Genomic DNA, 20,057 nt, shown 5'->3' with positions numbered 1-20,057 from the left:
ACGAGCCGTGAAAGGCGACTTTCTTTTGATATCGCAACACCGCGGCTTTATTAACCATTAGCCTATTATGTAACAGGCCAACATCGTTAACAAACAGCCCAGGACGTGACATATCATTTATCTTTGGGAAATTTAAGCGTTGATCTTTATTTAGGAAACACACTCTCTCGAGGTCTAAACTGAAAAGAACAATCAAGGGTTCAGTTCCGACAATAACACAGTGAAATGTCAAAGCTATATGTTAAAATGTCAGCTCCATTAATGGCGCTGCCAGTCTACTGGAGAAAAATGTCAGGAAGAAAACAAATTCAGGCGGCAGTGAAGGAAAATGTGAAGTCATTGACACATGCAAATACTGAATACATTGGCATGATCCTTCACTTTCAAACTTAATCATTTCTTTATTCTTTAACGGCTTTGGTGTATGTTGATGTTTACCGAGGCAATTACTGATTCCATTTTAGTTGGGCTTAAAGAGTCCTTCTGGACGGCTTCAATCATGCTCGAGTGGGTTAGTAACATTACCAAACTCCAACATGCCCCCGCTAACACCAACGTCACCTTTCACTGATTGGAAGGAAGTGGAGTGCGGTGAAGTGGAGGGGAAAATGGAGAAGTAGGCCTAAAAAAGGTCAAGAGGGGATGACAAATTCACTGCTGTACACTCTTCAGTGAAACCTCGAGTGGGTTGATCACTCATTTTTTTCCTCATTTTTAACAAATAGAGTGGAATTTGGGCCTCAAAACTCTGGAGTACATCTTGTGAGACCACGTAACAGCGCTGTTTCGTGAGTGTTATAGATGACACAAGTTTAGCTTTTTTGGGGCTAGCTGCATTAGCATGATGTAGTGCCGTTCTAAACCACTTCAGTGTTTCACTAAAGCAAAAGAGAAAATAAGAGTATAGCTGTTCCTTCAGCACATAAAGTTGACCCGCCCATTCATTGAGAGTGTCAGATATTACCACAAAGCCATCGCAGACTGACAACTTTGGAGTGGAGGGGGAAAAAAACACGACAGCAAAATACTGCTCGATGCCCAGGGAGGAAACACAGCGGGCTGTGATTGATGGTTCTGACCCGAGAGGGGGGGAAGCGTAGCGACAGAGATAGTCTCTTCCAGAAGAGACAAGGAGTCAGCAGAGCGCCTGCCCCTCTGCCCACTGCATCCAATACTTGTCAGGATGAGCGGCATCTTGCTAAGCTCCCTCTGTCAGTACTTCTATCATTCATGTCAAAACAGTCTCCATATTCAGTAGATGAAATTTGCTGGTACGTGATGGGAATGCTGAGGCACATCTACAGCATCCACCAGTATTGTAGCATCAGGGCACATAAAAAAAAAATTCTTTTAGTCCTGTTAATGACAGCACCCACCATCTTTCCTGTCATTGTAGGTAATTGAATACTCGAAAGTTTAATTTTTGTGAGAAATGTTGCTATGCTACCAAGGACTCTGCCTTTTTAATTAATTTACGACCACAGATTAAATTTTGTGTTCAATTAGCCGAGATGCCCTTAAGCAAGGCATTAACACACTAACGCACAACTCTGTCATCGATCTTTGCATGAGTGCGTGATCGGGCTCTTTGTATTCAAATTTACACAGCAGTGTAAAAGTTAAATTTCATCTTTTTTTCCTCCTATTTTACAAGAGCTGTAACAGGTAATAAACGTGAATGTATTAGCGTTGGTTTGATTTAAAAAATTCTCATAATTAAAAAAAAAAGAGATAAATTCCCAAATCAACAGACGCTTCTTTATTCGTCCTCCCGAGGGGTGTGACGAAGGACGTGCTGACGTCACTCGTCTGACGAGTACGGAAGTGATCCGTTAACACCATTGAGCACTTCTTAAAACCAAAACAGTGACATTAGTGTCGTGTTATACCCGAAAGCAATCGGACATTAGTGAATACCCCATTTACTGAGTCCTGTCAGCTTTGCAGTGATCGTGTCGTGGATGTGAGGTGATTTCGAGGACACGAAACAATTCATAGACAGAAATGGAGGTAAGTGAGTGCCTAAGCGACACTCAGAGCTACGATACGAGTGATTTAAATCAAGATACTCATCAGAAGATACTCGTATATGAGCGAATGATATAATAGACGTGCAACAAGATAACTTGATCAGGAAACAGACCAAGTGATCTTCATTTTGATCATGTTGAAAGCCAAACTTGAATAATTTCTTGAAATAGTCGATACACGCAAGTGTGATGTTGAGACATCGCAGGTATTTGTTTTTTATTACTATAATTGTTTTTTTTTCTTTACCACAAATTCTGAATAATGTTGTTGCGGACCGTAGCTGTGTTCTCAACGCGATGTGGGTTGGGTAGAGCAGCCAACAATTGTTCTTTAACATTAAACATAAAAAGCGAGGCCAGGGATATTATGATTCCTTTGACTGCAAGGAGTCACTTTATAATGTAACTTCCTTGTTCTCTTAGAATGGTCAAATAGTTTCAAATGTCACTAGTGATGTAAATGAAGTCTCTCTAAAAAACAACGACGACAAATAAAAAATAACACTGAAACAATAGCGGATAAATACAAGTAGAAGCAAAATGTGGCTGCCATTTTTGTGTAATTTTCTAAAATAAAAATATGGAATGAGCACTTCAAATGCCTGTAAAATCCTCCATTTCAAATAAATTTCACAAAAAAAAAACCAGAGTGCTGAAGAACATCACCTCTTGTACTGCCCGCACTGCTCTTCTCACCAATAATTTTGCTTTTATGCTGGTTTAGTTTCCAGAGGAAGTGTCACCGTTTGAAATTTCACCCTAATTTTGGCCCGTTGACGTCGCAACATTTTGGCCTGTATGAGCAATTGATGGATATTTCTAACTGAAACCCGTCAACGAAGAAAATTGTTCCCAAGTAGAAGATGAAACAAAAAGGTCGAGAAAAACATTGACAAATAATGAAGTCACACCATTTTACTCTCATTAGAAGGTGTCTGGTTTTGCCCAAAGTTCCATTAGGCAATATAACGCAAAAACATTCTTCAAAAATGACATCTTTGAATTTTCAGTTTTGTGTGTTGTCCTGAGTTTGATTCAGAATTTTGACAGACCTGGCATTTTTGGAAAATATCGCCACGTTCCTAATATAATGAAAAATAGTCGAATGTTACTCAATGCAATGGAGTAAAAAAAAGTAGCATTTCTTATTGACAAAAATACTATTCTTTATGCTGCATTAAATCTACTCTGACATGTACAGTTCATCCAAAAAATTACCGAAATGTAGTGTGTTTGACTCATTTCTCCTCCCAACTAAAATGAAACTGAAAATGTTTTTTCAGGAGAACTCAACTAAAATTAAACATGACATTTTCATAAGGAAACGCCGCAGTGGTTCGAGCTGCTTTTTCTGAACTCCTCAAACTCTATTTTTAAGAAGTGTCGATAAAATTTAAAAAAATGCCGTAAATAAGCATGCATGTGTCGTTTTCTGTAAGTTGTAACTTTATATTTTACTCAGCGTGAAATTGCTTTTTCACAGGACCCTGGTGGCACAGTTGCTGAATCAGTGGCTTCACCGCCAGCTGGTGCACCCAAGTCAAAGGTTATTTGTGCTCTTGTAGCGTGTAAAGACCCGAATAAACCACATTTTTTTTCGTCTTGATGTGTGCAGGCATTGATAACACTGATTTTGTCTTCTTGTTTCTTCTTGCGGAACTCTCAGCTGGACACGTTATCCAAAGATGATCTTATTAAATTTACCAAAAAGCAGATGGCTGCTTTCCAAAAGATGAAGAGCAGATGTGCAGGTGACCTCATGCTTATTTTCGAGCTGGTGATAATGACACTCCAGCAGCATTTGACCTGATTTGCATTTTCAGATTTAGAGAAAGAAGTTGAAGCCCTCAAAGAACATTCCAAAAACATGACCAGCATTTCAGATGACGCCACATTAATACAGGTTTGAATGTTTCTTATCAGAATATTATTATTGTAAACCTATCGATATTATCTAATCAATGAATCTTTTACTGTATATGACAGGAGCTGACTGAACGGATGGATGCATTATTATTGGAGAAAGCAGAAACTCAGCAAACCCTTGCGTTGTCTCGTAAAGAACTGGAGCGCACCAAGCAACTTGCCGAGGTTAACTGAAATGCCAATTTATTAAAACTGCAGTTTTAGAAAGATATATTCTTAATTGGACGTACTAATTGCTCAAGTTCTGCATTCAATTGTCAGATCAAAGGATTTGTACAAACATGCATAGAACTGAATCCCACACTCACACTTTGTTCTTTGCAGGATGATGTCACAAAACTTGGAGGCGTCATAGAAGACCACAAAAGGACGATTGATCTTCTAAAAACTAGCATTGAGGAATCCAGCAATAAACACCAAGATGAAGTTGCATATTTTCAGAAATTACTCAAAGAGCGAGAAGACAGTGATAGGGAGTTGGTCAGTGAAAGAGAGAAACAAAACCTCACAGAGGAAGCCAGTAACCCAGAAGAGTACAAATGCTCAATCGAAGTCCAGCTTAAAACTCTTCAAGCCGAACTGGAAGCAATCCAAGAGAGAAACTCCAAGGAGATGGCTGAGCTGCAAGAGAGTCACCAGAACGAACTGACTGAAGCCCAGCAGGAGATCGAGAACCTGAAAGAGGAGTTAAGTCAGAGGAGTATGCAGCACGAGGAGGAGTTGAGGGCTTTGGAGGAGGACTGTGAGATTGAGAGGGAGCGTCTTCTGTTGCTCCAGGAAGAGCTGACTGAGCAGCTGGCCCTCAAAGGTACGACAAATGGCCTTTTAAAACGAGCTTCTTGTTTGCAGAGCGACTGGATTGTTTTTGTGTGAGCGGTTCTCTTGAAAATGACCACGTGAATGTTTTTGTGTTAAAATGCCAGTGTGTACTAAACTAATGTTTCCAATTCAACATTGCCTTCATTTATCCAGATAGCTACCTCCAGGATGTCCAAGAAGAAGACGAAGAACCTGGTCGCAGTTTGGGGATCGCCAAGATGCTGGCACTCTCCGTGAGCAGTCAAGCGGACTCCAGCAACGTTGATGGCGAGGTGACTCAAGGAGGAAGACTGAAAGCAGCCCTGGAAGACCTTAACGCTCAGAACACAATGTTAAAAGATGAGCTCACCTTGCTCAGTAATGTGAAGACCGAGCTGGAGGCAGAATTGGAGAGAATCAAGGATGAATTCCAGATGGAGAGAGAAGAGATGGACTTCAAAATCAACGAGCTGCAGTTGAATCGCGAGAGTGACCCAACAACAACAACAACAAGCCGAAATCTCATGAATGCTCAGTCTGAGACAAACGTGTCAGGTGAATCCATGGAGCCAAACCAAAACTCATTTCAGCAAGATGAGCAAGAGAAGCTCAGGTCCCACTGTGAGGTGTTGACCCAAGAGAGGGACTCTGCTCTGGCCGACTTCCACCACATAAAGGGCATCCTGCAAAACCTGGAAACAGAACTCGGTCAGAAAACAGCCGATTTTGTTCTCCAGTACAACGCCATGAAGGAACAAGGGGCAAACGCTGTTAAGAACCACCGATACGAGACAGAGCAACTCAGCCACGAGAATGAAGAATTGTCAACAAAAGTCAGAGAGATTACAGAGGAGAGAAATATTCTAAGTGAGACTGTGGAAGACCTAAAGCTCAAACTTGAGAGTCGCTCTGCTGACGAGCAGAAACTCCAGTCCTCCGCAGAGAAACAAACAGCCTTAGCGCAGGAGCTCAGTCAGTCTGTGGAAAACCTAAGCAGGCAGAATGAAGAGATCCTCTCTCAACTCCAAATCAAAGAAAACATGACTGAAGACCTCAATGAGATGGTGAATACCCTGACGGAAGAGCGAGAGAGAACGCAATCCCTGCTTCAGCTTCGCGAGGAGGCGATACAGAACCTTAAAACGGAAAATGCCAGAGACATTGAGAGCCTGCAGGAGGAGAAACAGGCAGCACAACTACTGAAAGAAGAAACCGAAAGGGAGTTGAAAATGTTGAAAATGGAGAAGGAGAATGACATGCAGGTTTTAAAGGAGAAGGACAAGATGGCGGCGAGCCTGAAAGAGGAAGTTAGCCGATTACAAGAGGCTGTATCCTCTTCGGAGATGACGATGAAAGAAATCTCCTCAGAAAATGCTAGCCTACGTAAAGAACTGGAAGTGACTTTATCTACACTTTCCCAAACCCAGAAAGAGCGAGAACTTCTGGGCTCCAAGTTGGCCCCCGCAGAAGCTCAACTGGAGCAGCGGTCTTCCCAAAAAACTGATCTAGAATCAACGGTCAACTCTTTAACTGAAGAAGCAGCACATGCTCAGAATATTAGTCGCGAACTTGAAGCTCAGTGTGAAGTACTAAAACACACAAAAGAAGAATTGGCAGACCTCCAAACACGCTTAGAAGAGCTGGAAAAAGAGCGAACCTTGTTGAGGAGCAGTCTTGAAGAGGCTCGAGCAGAAACGCCAATGCCAAACGAGCTCGAGGCTCTGCAGCTGGAGAGGGACTTGCTGAGAGCCAACCTGGAAGAGACGACTAGCGATACCGCAGGGCTGCTGAAAGATCTGCACGATATGAAGTCACTCAATGAGAAGATGTTTGCTGAGAATCACACGTTACAACAACAAATCAATCTGATGTCCCAAGAGAAGGACGAAAAGGTACAGGCCGACGTTGATGTTCTCGAGAGCGAACGCACAGAATTCAAAGAACGGCTCGTGGACAAGGACTCACAAATATCACAGTTGAGGGCTGAGATGGTCGCGCTGCAGGTCAGTGGAGAATCACAAGTTCCCTCTGTGTGATTTTTTTTTTTTAGCTTTATTTGACTAAAGTTGCACAAAGTTTGTGATATTCTTGATCTCTTACTTTTACTCTGTTGACTGTCACTGTGTCAGGATTCTGCTGCCAAGTCTGCCTCGGAAGAAAATAAATCCACGGAAATTGCACAGAAAATAGGTATGGTCCTTGAAGCTAACACATTTCTTTTTATCCCTTCTGATTAATATTGCGTTTGTGAAATATGAGTTAAGACGCAAAATCAACCCGATTTAAACCATCTCAGGGGGCGGCCATTTTGTCAATTTTTGTTGACTGGACATGACATCACAGTTGATCAGGGTTCAGGTAACCAATCACGGCTCATGTTCTCTGAAGCTCAGCCATGATTGGTCGTTATCTGAGCCCGAAGCAACTGTCATGTCATTTTCCGTAGCAAAATGGCCGTCACCCTGAAATGTACAAAAACGGGTTGAGTTTACCGCTTAAATCATATTCCACAAACGCAATATTAATCAGAGTGCCATTTTTAGACTTGTGGGGTTACATAGAACCGATTATTGAAAATAAAATTTTGAGGTTGACTTCCCCTTTAAAAAAAACAAAAAAAAATCATCTTTTGTGTTTACTAATACTATCGTCGCAATTTTTTTTTTATGTGGAAATACGTACAGGCTTTTTATTGAACACTAAGACATCCACAGAAGTGGTGATTTAATTATTTATCTTACAATATTCATAATATTTATTAATATTTATTCATGTTATGTATTTTACATTTCATTTTTTTATCGTCTCGAGTGGTAATTCAAAAACATCTCTCAATGGTGTGTGTTAAACACTTAGACATTATCTTGCATACTCGTCTTCCTTCGGTTTTTGGAGCATTATTGTGAGAATTCTTCTTTCAGGTGAATTGGAGAAGGACAACAAAGAGAAAGATGAGATGATGACCAAAATCAAAGCAGTGGCAGTCAAGGCAAAGAAGGAGCTGGACTCCACTAAAAAAGAGGTACAATGATTTATATGACTCGAAAAAACTGACATAAATGCAAAGCAAAACTACACAACCAGGTTTCTTGAAGTGCCCCTTTATCTAAAAAAAAAAAAAAAAAAAAGATTTGTACAATTTTCTTTTGCAGGTTGCAACCCTCAAGGAAGAAATATCATCCCTGAAAGCAGAGCGAGAGAAAATGACAATCTCAATGAAGGACATCATCCATGGTGCTGAAGGCTACAAGGTATTATATCGTAGGTTGCTCAGAAACATCCTGTAACTCACATTCGGAATTATTTTTAATCATTCATCCATGAGACCGACGGACCTTTTACCTATGACCAAGCTCATGTCCAAGATCATTCATGATATACGTAACTGATCCCAAAAAGCCTTTTCTGTCTAAAACAAAGCAGCCCTCCTTCCTGAAGCTCATTCCAGTAAAAACAAAATCACTGAGCCACATCTAATAACCGCCATGTCCCTGACTGAAATGTAAATGCAGGTAATATCTGAGATGCATAAAAGCTTTCCTCCAATGAGCTCTTCTCTCTGCGCCGTGTGTGTCTGTGCAGAACCTGCAGATGGATTACGACACGCAGACGGAGCAACTGGATAAAGAGAGAGAGAAGGTGCAGGCAGCGGAGAGACAGATCGCTAACTTGACCAAACACCTCAGCAGTGCTCTCACACAGGTAACACAAAAAGATATTTAATCACGAACAAAACAAGACAAATAACAAACTCCTCACACTGGTAGGCTCGTACACGTTCATCCTGCTAACACTCGTCCAATACCGCTCACATACGTCACATTCCCTCCTATTTACAGCCGGCGACACTTTGCGCCGTTATGTTTGGCAGCGCGGCACTCGCAAATGGCCCATCAGATTTGAGTGGGTGAGCCCGGGAGGAGTCTGGTTTATAAAGACTGAACGCTCCTTCTCGCCCAAACTCATAACTGTCTGTTTTCAGTAAGAACCACTGGCAGGTAAATGGAGCACAGTAAAGCTTCCATCTGCCGCCCGGCAGTGTAGCGCCGTTTTTTCCAAGGAGGTGGTTACTTTTTTGTGTGAGCTCATTGGTCTCAAGGGGGGAGAAAAGCAGACTGGAAGGCAGTGAGGGAATTTAGAGTACATCTGGACATCCCTGTTTACCAAGCGTAGTGTCAATGTTTGGCTGACAGATGATGAGTAGACGGCGGTTGCTTGGTTCAGTGTTCCTTGCAGAGGGAGCCCGCAGAGTCTGCCGCTGTCAGATTTGCATGAGCGATTTTCAAATGTGTAAATGTAGAATATATACGCTCATTAGCATTTTCCGGCTCAACCATTCAATTTGTTGTTGTTTTTCAGGGTTTAGCGTCTCAGTGGAATTCAGAAGAAATATTACCAAAAAAAAAAAAAAACGGGAACATTAAACTGAATAAATAATGACTGTGGTTCAATGCAGAACTAAGCAAGAAAAATAATTTGCATGAAGACCAAAGATAATCTTGGTGAATTATAATACGTTTTGATTTCCAGGTCGATGTGATCAGCAGTGAGAAAGAGGACCTTGTGACTGCTTTGGAGACCTCCAGGAGCATGATGAAACAGATAGAAGCTCAGATGCAAGAGCTGCAAAAGCACTCAGCCAGTCTCAACAGAGACCTCGTGGCTGAAAAGGCAATGAAAGAACAAAAGATCAAGGTAAAAACGATGCCCGATGATTTGGGCTACTCTGCCACAACATTTGCCACTTTCATTGTTTGAGGTCCCCATGTGTGTGATTCAGGAGCTGTCAAGGGCCACCAAGGATGTGGATGAGCTGAAAGCACAGCTCAACAAGCAGCAGCAGCAATCGCAGCACACTGCCCAGGAGCTGGAGCAGCTACGCAAGGTACAACAATTCACTAAGACACACTGCTTTTTCAACTCTGCTGTCTCCGAGGAGTTCTCCAGTCAAGTGCAGTGACCGGTGATGGGAGGCCTGCAGCTAGAGCAGTCGCTCTCCAGAGAGAACGAGAAAGAAAGCAAATGTTAGCCCGCAGCAAACAAAAGTGCTGCTGCTTTTCCATTAGCTGAGACGTTGACAATACGGAAGTTTACACGAAGGCCGCCGGGAGGGCTGACTTTTCATTCATTGTTAGTGCTGTTGGGACATTGGATGCTGAATCCGACTGCACCGCGGCATCACTGTGATAAAAGCACCACAAATACAAAGCATTTGAGGGATAATTATCATGTCTGGTTGTGTTCTCTGACTAGGAGGCGCAGCAGAACTCTCTGTTAGACATGGAGATGGCCGACTATGAACGTCTGGTCAAAGAACTCAATGCCAAGATCTTAGAAAAAGACGAGTCTTCTGAGGCGCTAAAGGCTCAGTTAACCAAACTGAGTGAGAAGGAGGAGACGCTCAAACAAGAAATTGGTATGTGTGACGCTTTCATGTCATTTCGGTTATATTGATGCCGTTGAACTTATCTTTGAGATTTGAAAATTGCGAATTGGATTCCGCCCTGCTTGTTGCGTGACGCCTTTAGCCTGTCACCTTTTATTTATATCTGTTCATTTGTGTGCCCAGAAACTTTGAAATGCCGGTTGGAGCAAGGGGAAGAGAAAACCTCCAAAATCAAACAGTTGCTGGTGACAGCTAAAAAAGACCTGGCTGATGCCAAGAAGCAGGTCTGTTTTACGGCCGTTGTCTCCAATGATGAATGATTCTAATTTCATCTTTTGTGGTTGGACTCTTTGAAAAAGTCGTGTGACTAGAAATAGTGCGAATGTGTTTTCACCTTTATTGCCATTGTCACACCAACAGGAAAACTCCCTGGCGCTGTTGCAGGCCTCGTTAAGAGGAGAGCTCGAGGCCCACCAGCAACAGTTAGAAAGCACCAAAGTAAGGCATCTATAATATCTTCGTTTGTCAGTTTAGCTCCAAAAATAACACATCATATTATGTGTTTGTTCCCACGTGAGATCGAGGTGTGTGACCTGACCGCTGAGCGGCAACATCTGCAGGACCAGCTCAGGTCTGCATTAGAGCAACAACAAAGGACCAGCAACTCTCTGCAGCAGAAAATGAACAACCTGCAGCAGGAACGAGATATTGCGAAGGTACAAATACAATCACACAACCAATTTGACACCGTAGCTTTCGGTGTATTTTCTATGACGGCCCGTCTTCAATTTCTACAGATGAACGCAGGGGGTTTTCCCCTGTTGTGGTACAATGCAGCACTCTCAAATTACTTCAGGGGAGGTTGTAATTTACCGGCCGTCAACCATTAAAAAGAAAAGTTTTGATGGCTGCAAACTTGTTTTGATGACTTCAGTTCACATTTTAGCATTTAGTTATTAGACCATCAGTACGTAAATTCTTTACGATGCCCCTTCATACACACAAAAATTGACATCACAACAGATATGACCATGCTAACCAAGATGTTCTTTACCACGTTTGTCCATGATGTATTTTGTCTCTAGGCTGAACTTGCCGCAACTGCAGAGGAGTTTGAGAATTATAAGGTTCGAGTACACAATGTGCTAAAACAGCAAAAGAGCAAGCTCAATGGACAGGGTGAAAGCGACGCAAGCAGGCTAGAAAGGTAAAAAAAAAAGACTACAACAATAACGTCTATTTCTAAGAACATCTTGCTATGGGGTGCATGTGGGATTTAACGTTTATAGGAAAGGCGCTTCGGTCATAAGTCGAGTTTAATGACTGACATGAATGTGTTGCGTGTCTGCCAGAGAGCAGTTGTTGACTCAGGTGGACCAGCTGCAGTCCAGACTGGGAGAGAGCCAGCAGAGTCTCCAAAGCAGCACCTCAGACCTGCAGCAGCTCCAAACTGAGCACGATAGTCTGTTAGAGCGACACAATAAAATCCTGCAGGAAAATGTTAGCAAGGAGGCCCACCTCAGAGAGAGGTGAGCTCTTTTCACCTTGTTTATATTTTGCCCTATAGTGACATACTGCCGTTTTTTTTTTTCTTTCTGTTTGCCACTCTATATCTGGCCGGCTACTCTGAATACTAAAGCGTTCTTTCATATTCCCGCTCCGTTTTCTCCGCCAGACTGCTGTCGATGCAGTCTGAAAACGGGGATCTGCGGTCAGAGTTGGCGCAGGCTCAAGCTGACTCATCTTCCCAGATGGAGGCCCAGCGACAGACGCACAGGGAGCAGCTGAGGAAGCTGCAGGACGACCACCGCGCCACAGTTGAGACGCTGCAGGGTCAGCTGACTCGTGTTGAGGAGCAGCTCTTTGACCTGCAGAGTCAGAACAGTGAGTATGGGGGGGGTTTAACCTGATCCCCCCTAAATATAATGAAAACAAATTGCATTACCTGAAATAATGTTTGCTCCAACTCAGCTGGAAAAAAAAAGTACTGAAAGTAGTCCTAAAAAAAAAAAGATCCTTGAGAGCAGCACAACCAAAACAGGACCATCTGCTGTAAAAGGCAACGCTGGTCCCAAAGAAATCATCAAGGGTTTCAAGTTTTCTCGCTTGTTAATTCCATGAGAGAAATGATGCAACAGAGAAGTAACGATGGCAGGTCGTCGGTGTGTTTATCGGTTGGAAGCTCGTTCATCACTTCCCACACAGCTGCCGCGTGGAGTCAAACGGCAAATACACACACGCGGCAAGGGCTCGGAAAACGTCAGGTGTTGGCGACTGCTCTGCTCCGATCCCGCCTCTCAGTGTGGCGAGCAGCTCACCGCGGCATCTGGACGGACGCATCATTAGTGGCTCGCACATGCATGCCAGGCTGTGAAGATGGGACCAATGTTAGTCCAAAGCAAAGTCATATTTCAGTCTGACACCGTGTTTGAAATTGAGTGCTGCTAAATGATAAAGGGTTGTCCAGCTTACGCCTTTTTTTTTTTTCTATCGCATCATTTTTTCTTTAATTCACCAGCCAATATGGTTTTAGATGACTATTTAGAGGTATCAATTCGAGATGGACAAGCTGAATTTGTGTCTGCTGCCCCCTTATGTTGTAATTAAATGAAACAAGAAAATGGAAATGACATTGAAGAGAGAATCAAGGAGGGGTTGACTTCTCTGATGAAAGGATGACAGTGTCCGGCTTTACAGCGAATGTCAGATTTACATCCATTAAAAATGTGTTCCATGCCCGCTCCTCAGGCTCTGTATTGGTTCAGTCCAACCGGAAGGCACTTGATACTCAGCGCAGAAATCCAGACCAGAATCAAGCAGGGCTGGGACCAGTTGCCTCGGGCGACCTCCAGTCCATGGCCAGGGAGGAGTGTGAGGGCATGGAGACGACAGAGAATGAAAGCAACTCCCTTGCGCCAATACTCTCTCTGGAGCACCTTCTAATGTCACCGGACCCCAAGCAAGGTGGGATCAAACCAAGATTCATAACATTTACTTTGTAAATGAAAGAATCGAGACTTGAAGCATTATTGAGACGTCCATTAAAACTAAGTTCTCACATATGCTCTTTTTAGCAGCCTCTTCTTGTGACTAAAGGGATGTTGTGGTTTAATTTAGTTTCTTTTTATTATTAACACGTCTTGGGTTTGGTCTCCAGAGCCCTTCGTGTGGACTGTAGAACCCACCAAAGACGAGCTGAGTAACAAGCTGAGCACAGCCACACGCAGTCTGGAGCACATGAACGGCCTCCTGCATGAAACTGAGGCTACCAATGCTGTACTCATGGAGCAGATCAACGTAAGTGAGCTTTTACAATGCATGTTTTTGAGTCACTATCATTCATTATCAGCCGAGTAAAACAAATGGATCTTTGACGTCTTTAGCAGTCAATGGCAGTAAATGAGTGAAACAGCACTGACCCACAGTGGGGAAGTGATGGCCGGATATATTAAAAATAATTATCACTGTTAGATAACTATTTTATACATTGCACCAGGTGCTGATAGTTGGTCATTCATCTGATTATTGGATTCCTAATCACGCCCATTTTGCATTCACTTACGACAAAGATGCAGTATGAGAACGTAAACACAAAAGTGCTCACACATTTTCTTTGAAACTAAAATATTAGGTTTGCATTTATGTTTTCATGCTTCTCACGCTTAAAACCGACACCATCTTTCCAGAATGGAATAATTTAACAACAAAAGAAATGTGCTTGATTATGTGGACATAAGTGCCATTGAGCGACTGGTTTACTTTTGGGGAAAGAAAAACCCATTACATTCCCATCCTGTACTTGAGGCAATACAGTGAATTGTGTTTATTTGTAATTTTCACAGAAATAGTAGGATTTTTCCACCACTATTAATGTACCAAGAATAAAGTTATAGAGGACGGTAAGCCCCAACAGTTACATCAAAAAGTTTAGCATTGTTCATAGTGCCCTCATTGTCCAGCAGAAAGTAGAACTTGTGTCCCTTGATTTTGAGGGGGATGAATGAGGGCGACTCTAGTCTGTGGGCGTGGCAGGCGACCTGGGACAACGGGATCGTCATTCTCCTGCCGTGGCGCATTCCCAGAGGTGACTGTGTGCTTACTGACACCATCCTTCCACCTTGGTGCAAAACCACCTGACTGACAGAGCGCCGACAAAACAGAATTCCCAGTCCCAGTATACCTGCTCCAATTGTCACACATCCCAGCGTGAAGCCGTACCTCCACGTGCTGGACCCCAGGTTCATTTCAAAACTCCACATCCCAGCCAAAGCAGTGTTTGTGGGAGCTTTTCTTTTCTCCTGCTCCCGAACGGACCCAGTGTCTCGGAGGCCGGTGTATGCGAAGTGAGCCAAGTACGTCCAGAAGAGAAACTGGCCCCCGCAGAAGACAGCAAGAAGGCGGAAGAAGCCCGTTCTGTTGTGTTGGAACAGGGTGACGTCTCTGGAGGGCTGAGTGGAGGTACAGAGGCTGCGGTGTGCGAAAACACGTCTACCCGGTCCGGCAAAACAAACAAGACCAAGCCGGATAGACGCGCCGATCACTGGAAGCTTTGACCGCAGTAACACGTCTTTTTGCAGCATGGTGATCGACCGGAGCGGACGTAGTGCGCCGCAAATTCGAAGTAAACTCATATTGTCTGATAATAGATGCTCTCGGTGTACCAAATCAGAATACAAACATCGATGAATGGCTAGGATCTCACTTCCGTTTACAAAATATATTTTAGCAATGTTGAATCCTCCAACACATAGGGCGACGCCATTTTACTGATGACGTCAGCACGCGTGACTACGGCGACCGTCGGCGACCAAAACCAGTTTTTTTCCCCTTAGGGACAAATTAAATAGATGATGCTAACGTGTCTGATTGATTCCCCAATTACCCATAAACCTTGTGAGGTGAACGTAATTTGATCTCCATATATTTGAATACACATCCGTGTGTTTAGTGCATAAGCTTTTTTTTAAACACGTCTGTACTTTAAAGAGCAAATTAAGTCCACCTGTAAAGGTCATATCACATTTTTTGTTGATCCCGAAATGTCACCGGGAAAATAAAGCTAAGAAAGCCCCAACTTGTGTAAACAAAAACTTCATGGAGCAAATAACCATATTTTTGGTCACTTCAATTATATATCTTAGAACCATGCAATTAAGCTCGGTAAAGATCATAAAAAATGTGGTGAAAGGTAACTCTCATGGAAATATGTATCATGTCAAAAAGCAAATCAAATATTTAATATGCATCTTATTTCATCTTAGAATATTGAGAGCTTTAGTACTCGTAGTGAGTATATAAAACGTTGCCAATATCTTCGTAACTTTCAGCTGTTGAAGAGTGAAGTGCGTCGGTTGGAGCGTAACCAAGAACGGGAGAAGAGTGTGGCCAACCTGGAATATTTGAAGAACGTTTTGCTGCAGTTCATCTTCCTGCGGTCAGGCAGCGAGAGGCAGGCACTGCTTCCTGTCATTCATACCATGTTGCAGCTCAGCCCAGAGGAGAAAAGCAAACTAGCTGCCATTGCTCAAGGTACACGCAAATACACAATGTTTTTAGTCTCTTGATTCTGGCAGTTCTAATGTGTGCTCTTTTCTGTGTGGTGTGTAGGTGAGGAGGACGCGTCAGGCACTCGCGGCTCAGGTTGGGGATCGTATCTGCACAGCTGGTCTGGGATCAGATAAACCAATACTGCATCAAACAGCAGAGGTTAGGGACCATGGACGTATGACTTGAAGTCACAATAATTTGAAGGGCAAAATCGAGGTGACAAAGGAATGTATTTTGACAATGTTACTGATCACGAAAACCAAAATGTGATTTTCTTTTCTTTGCTCCCATTGTCAGACGTAATAGTCGATCACGTTGCAAGTTGATCTATACAATGTATTTGTCATACAGTGCACTGACAATACATCTTTTTTTTTTTTTAAACGAAGCTAAGGGCTCCTCCAGGAGGTAAAGCTCACGAGGCATTATAAAAACGTAATCTGTCTGGAGTGTACTCAAATTTTTGTGTTGCCCTTTGCTTGAGATTTGGTTTAGTTAATTTCTGGACACTGGGTACATTTTTAAAAGGCCAATTAATTCATCTGTTTGAACTCTTCATTCCCATGACGCGTTTCTTATTTAAATGTATTCCAAATTTGGCAAAACATTTTCCTGATTAAAATGGAAATGTTTGTCCAGTTGAAGGACTATGACATTATATTGTTTCATCCACTTACGATTTATTTCATTCCATTTATTTACTCTCAAAGTGTTCTGCATTTGCTGTTTGCGTGTTCTAAATTATGAATCGGTTAATGGTGTTGAGTCTTCATGTAATCAAATCAACTCGGAATGAACTGGGCTTGTTTTCGCAGGCTTCCCCGGCCAGTATGTCTGACAGAAATTATTTGTTTGATGAGGAGTGATTTGGAAGGTGTTAGTTTTACCTCAAACTCTGAAAATGAACATCTGGAAGTTCCACCCATTAAGATGTGATTCATTGTTTCCTGTCGCATGGATAGTTGACTGATTTGACCTTTTATTTATTTTTGTTGTTGCGCTTTATTCTATTAATCTTCATTTGCAACTTAATCATCATCGAAGTTCATAAAACAAATGTTTACTTTATCATCTCATTGGCAGCTGATTTTGGGTCCGTCCTCACAAAATGAATGCACATTTTTATTTGGGTTTGTTTGTAGTTGATATGGTTATTATCATCTGGATGTTATCATGTCAAGCAATTGTAAATGAGGGTATGTAAAGAGGTGATTGAGCACAGCAATTAATTCATCTTAATGTCAATTCTGCTTGCCTCTGTGCTTTGGATTATAGTAAATATCACAAAAATGAAGTTATGTAATCTATGATACAATAAAAATTCAACTTTGAGCTTCCATTCACTTGTTGTTCATTTAATCCTCTACAAATATAAATATAATTTATTAAAAACAAACTTATGTAACAGAAAACCTTGGTTTTGATTTAGAATGAAAATGTCAAAAATGAACTGCCATGACTGCTGCTGTCACAATTTTTGTCCAAATCATTCTGTCTGCATATTTGGCTCAACAACATGAAGTTTCCCATTTGATTTTAAATCATAGTTGTTTAGTTTCCAGGAATGACAGCCTGATGCTGTCAGAGTATCCATTCCCTCCCATAGGCAGGAGGCGGGGGTTCTCAGGATTTCCTTATAAGGGAATAAATGTGGCGCTTCTACTATAATGATACAGTCACTGGAGAAAACGACAAATGGCTTCTGTATCTGTGCCTGAAGAAAAGACACGCTACAATAATTTTGCCTTGCATTAGACACATCTGCTGTTATCCTGTATGTTTGTTAATGTCTTAATTTCTCTTTTTCCAAATTAGCATCCATATATAGACTTTTTTTTTCAAATTGCAGAGGTGCAAGAGAGTGTGGCAATGATGAATCTTTTTAAGGTATTATTTAAAAATCTGTTGAAACTAAGAAAACGCGTGTTTGCAAAATACTGCGGAAAAAAAACAAGAACGCTGTTGTTTGAAGGTGGCTGTTAAAGACGCTTTGGCATTTCTGTAGGGAGAAAAACGCCTGGCTTCAACTTCGGTTACATGATTCAGTTACATTGAACACTTAGGGTACTAAATATTGTGTTGACAAAAATGGGCATAATGTCGGGGAAAAAGTTTGAAGGGTGGGTCAATTTCGGCAGAAAAATGCAATACAGCGGCGGAGATTACCGATTGTAAAACGTTATTGTATAAAGCCTGAATAACCCTCAATATGGGTTCCTTTTTGTAAAATAAAAGTTCAACGACACGTGACAAAAAAGAGTCACATAACAATGTACGAATACATGGTTTGGATTTTTCTGAATAGTATTCTATGAACCGACTAGTTTGATTAATTACATCGCGCAATTATTATTTTTTTTAAAACATTCTTTCGCACCGTTGTTTTACTTTGAATTCTCAAAAGCGGAAGTCTTGTGTCCAGTCATGGCTAGCTTGAAGGCATCAGACCCGCTAGGAGGAGGCCTCTTGCCATCGTTGAGCGGAGACCACCGCTCGATCCTCGCCTTCCATCCGAGACCTTCAACATCTGTCAGCCTGAACGCACAAACAGCAACTCCGGTCTGGGAGACAGCCGAAAGATGCTCGCTATTACTGAATTGACTAATGGGTGAGTCAGAAGTTCATCTTTCTCTACCAAGGGGAACAATTTCTTGAAAAGTTGGGAAGTTGACAGTTTTTTTTCTCGTGGGGGAAATGGAAGGCGGGGGTCAGTACCGGCATTTTTCTTCTCTCATATATCTAGGTAAAGTTACATTTAGCGCTGTTATCCACCCATTTTAGTTTAAATAACCGTGTGATGCGCGTGTCGATCAAGCATTAGAGAGCGCATCATTTATAACGTCAATGTCTAGTATAAATCTGACCACCGTCACTCAGATTTCTCGCTCGCGCCCCCTACTGTTATTTTGGTGAAAGGACATGATGCTCGAACTATTCTCCCTCGGTTTCTAAAAATCGAATGCACTCAAAATATAACGTATCCATTTTCTACACTACGTGTCGTGTACTTTTTTTTTTAGCTAAACAAGACTATGATCTGACTAAATAGAGGCGCTTCCTTCACTTCAATGCAGTTACTTGGTACCAAAAAGGCGTTAAAGCAGTGATTGGGAAATGAAGCTTCATGTAGCACCTGCTATATTTTTGTTGTTTTTTTCCCTCCAGTCTCCCCACTTTGATGTTTAAGATCATTGACTAGATAACGCTAGTCTATATAATATGCAGTTTTTCAATGGTGATTTTATTTATTCATGAAAAAAAAAAATCAAAGCTAAATGCATGAAAAATGATTTTCCCCCTCCTACCCCCATTGCTGTAGCCGTATCCATTTAACAATATGTTTAATAATTTAGTTGACTTATCTCCTTGCTCTAACGCTGTCTTATAGAAGCCTTGTGATGCATATTTTCACATTCTCCAAGTCCATATCTCTGAAATTATGGACATTCTTTTCAGTTGGTAAGGGAATGAAAAGTCTTTGTTGAAATTGCAAAAAGGATTTTCTTGCATGAAGTGCAGATCAGCCTCCTCCCTTGCCAAAAATGTCCACACAGACTCCCCGACAGTACTTATTGCTTTCTGCACCACTTCCTGTCGGTCCACTCCCTTGGGGACTGTTATTTCTTTGTGCACTAATGGTGACATTCTGGCAGGAATCTGGCTTTCTAAAGCCGGCTATGCTTGTATGAAGTTAGCATTCTGCATGTGGGCGTTTTTACATTTTGCCTCCGTGACGCTCCACTTTGTTGATACAACTTGAGCTCGGCTCATTCTCCGGGCTGAACGTGACCTTGTTTGGAAGAGCACTGCTCCTGTGAGATGAAGTAATGGACAAACCGTTACATTGTTATTGTGAAATTATATTCTTGATAATTTCAAGGGACTTTTGTCTCGCTTACAGTTAAAACCGAACGAAGGATGACAAATAACCTCTACATGTTACGACACTTTTTTTTTTTTTTTTTTTACTCTTCACAACTTCTGACAATGCTGATCACATTGTTTCAAACATTGCTTGTGCATCATATGTGCCGTTCGTCATTAGCAAAAGTGCTAACACACAACCTGTGATTGGAGGCAAAAGACTTTCAGTCAGAGGCAGACAGTCTCTGCAACGGCAGATCAATCCACGTAAAAGAACATGAATAAGCGGCGAAAATGTTGTCTAACGGAATTTGTGAGAAGTGCAGCACTTTTGACCAACGATGATCATGTCATTCTGTGGTTGTGGTTTTGCTTAACCAACATTCTTTTGGATCTGCAATAATGGCTTAGCTTACTTTCAGTCTGATGTCAGATGGCTCCTCTCACCTCCCAGCACCGCAAACAGTCTGTTTATTACCCTCCTCCTCTTCCTCCTCATCCTCATT

At 42.0% G+C, this 20,057-nt stretch overlaps 2 protein-coding genes across 2 annotated transcripts; one reads left to right on the top strand and one right to left on the bottom strand.

Moving 5' to 3' along the window:
* Positions 1-1,825: 1,825 nt before the first annotated feature.
* Positions 1,826-17,026, top strand: gcc2 (GRIP and coiled-coil domain containing 2). Its single transcript, XM_088315043.1, has 24 exons — positions 1,826-2,010; positions 3,514-3,576; positions 3,697-3,781; positions 3,854-3,933; positions 4,017-4,121; positions 4,281-4,764; positions 4,929-6,757; positions 6,884-6,944; positions 7,676-7,776; positions 7,907-8,005; positions 8,337-8,456; positions 9,285-9,449; positions 9,535-9,639; positions 10,008-10,170; positions 10,324-10,424; positions 10,561-10,638; positions 10,719-10,856; positions 11,226-11,347; positions 11,493-11,669; positions 11,816-12,024; positions 12,889-13,104; positions 13,298-13,437; positions 15,468-15,669; positions 15,748-17,026. The coding sequence occupies exons 1-24, from the start codon at positions 2,005-2,007 to the stop codon at positions 15,819-15,821; spliced, it is 4,923 nt and encodes a 1,640-aa protein (XP_088171169.1). The 5' UTR covers positions 1,826-2,004; the 3' UTR covers positions 15,822-17,026.
* On the bottom strand, positions 13,935-14,970 carry tmem223 (transmembrane protein 223). The gene has a single exon (XM_088315044.1). The coding sequence runs from the start codon at positions 14,769-14,771 to the stop codon at positions 14,028-14,030; it is 744 nt and encodes a 247-aa protein (XP_088171170.1). The 5' UTR covers positions 14,772-14,970; the 3' UTR covers positions 13,935-14,027.
* Positions 17,027-20,057: the final 3,031 nt, after the last annotated feature.

Source organism: Idiotropiscis lumnitzeri, chromosome 14 (assembly GCF_059441095.1).
Source record: "Idiotropiscis lumnitzeri isolate Australia: NSW breed Sydney's pygmy pipehorse chromosome 14, RoL_Ilum_1.0, whole genome shotgun sequence".
Classification (NCBI taxonomy): domain Eukaryota; kingdom Metazoa; phylum Chordata; class Actinopteri; order Syngnathiformes; family Syngnathidae; genus Idiotropiscis; species Idiotropiscis lumnitzeri.
This window is presented reverse-complemented; position numbering and strand designations above follow the sequence as displayed.

Coding starts and splice junctions, on each gene's coding strand:
- gcc2 (XM_088315043.1), top strand. Junction 3,577..3,696: donor CTGGTGCACCCAAGTCAAAG/GTTATTTGTGCT, acceptor CGGAACTCTCAG/CTGGACACGTTATCCAAAGA. Junction 6,758..6,883: donor CTGAGATGGTCGCGCTGCAG/GTCAGTGGAGAA, acceptor TCACTGTGTCAG/GATTCTGCTGCCAAGTCTGC.
- tmem223 (XM_088315044.1), bottom strand. CDS start 14,771: ATGAGTTTACTTCGAATTTGCGGCGCACTACGTCCGCTCCGGTCGATC.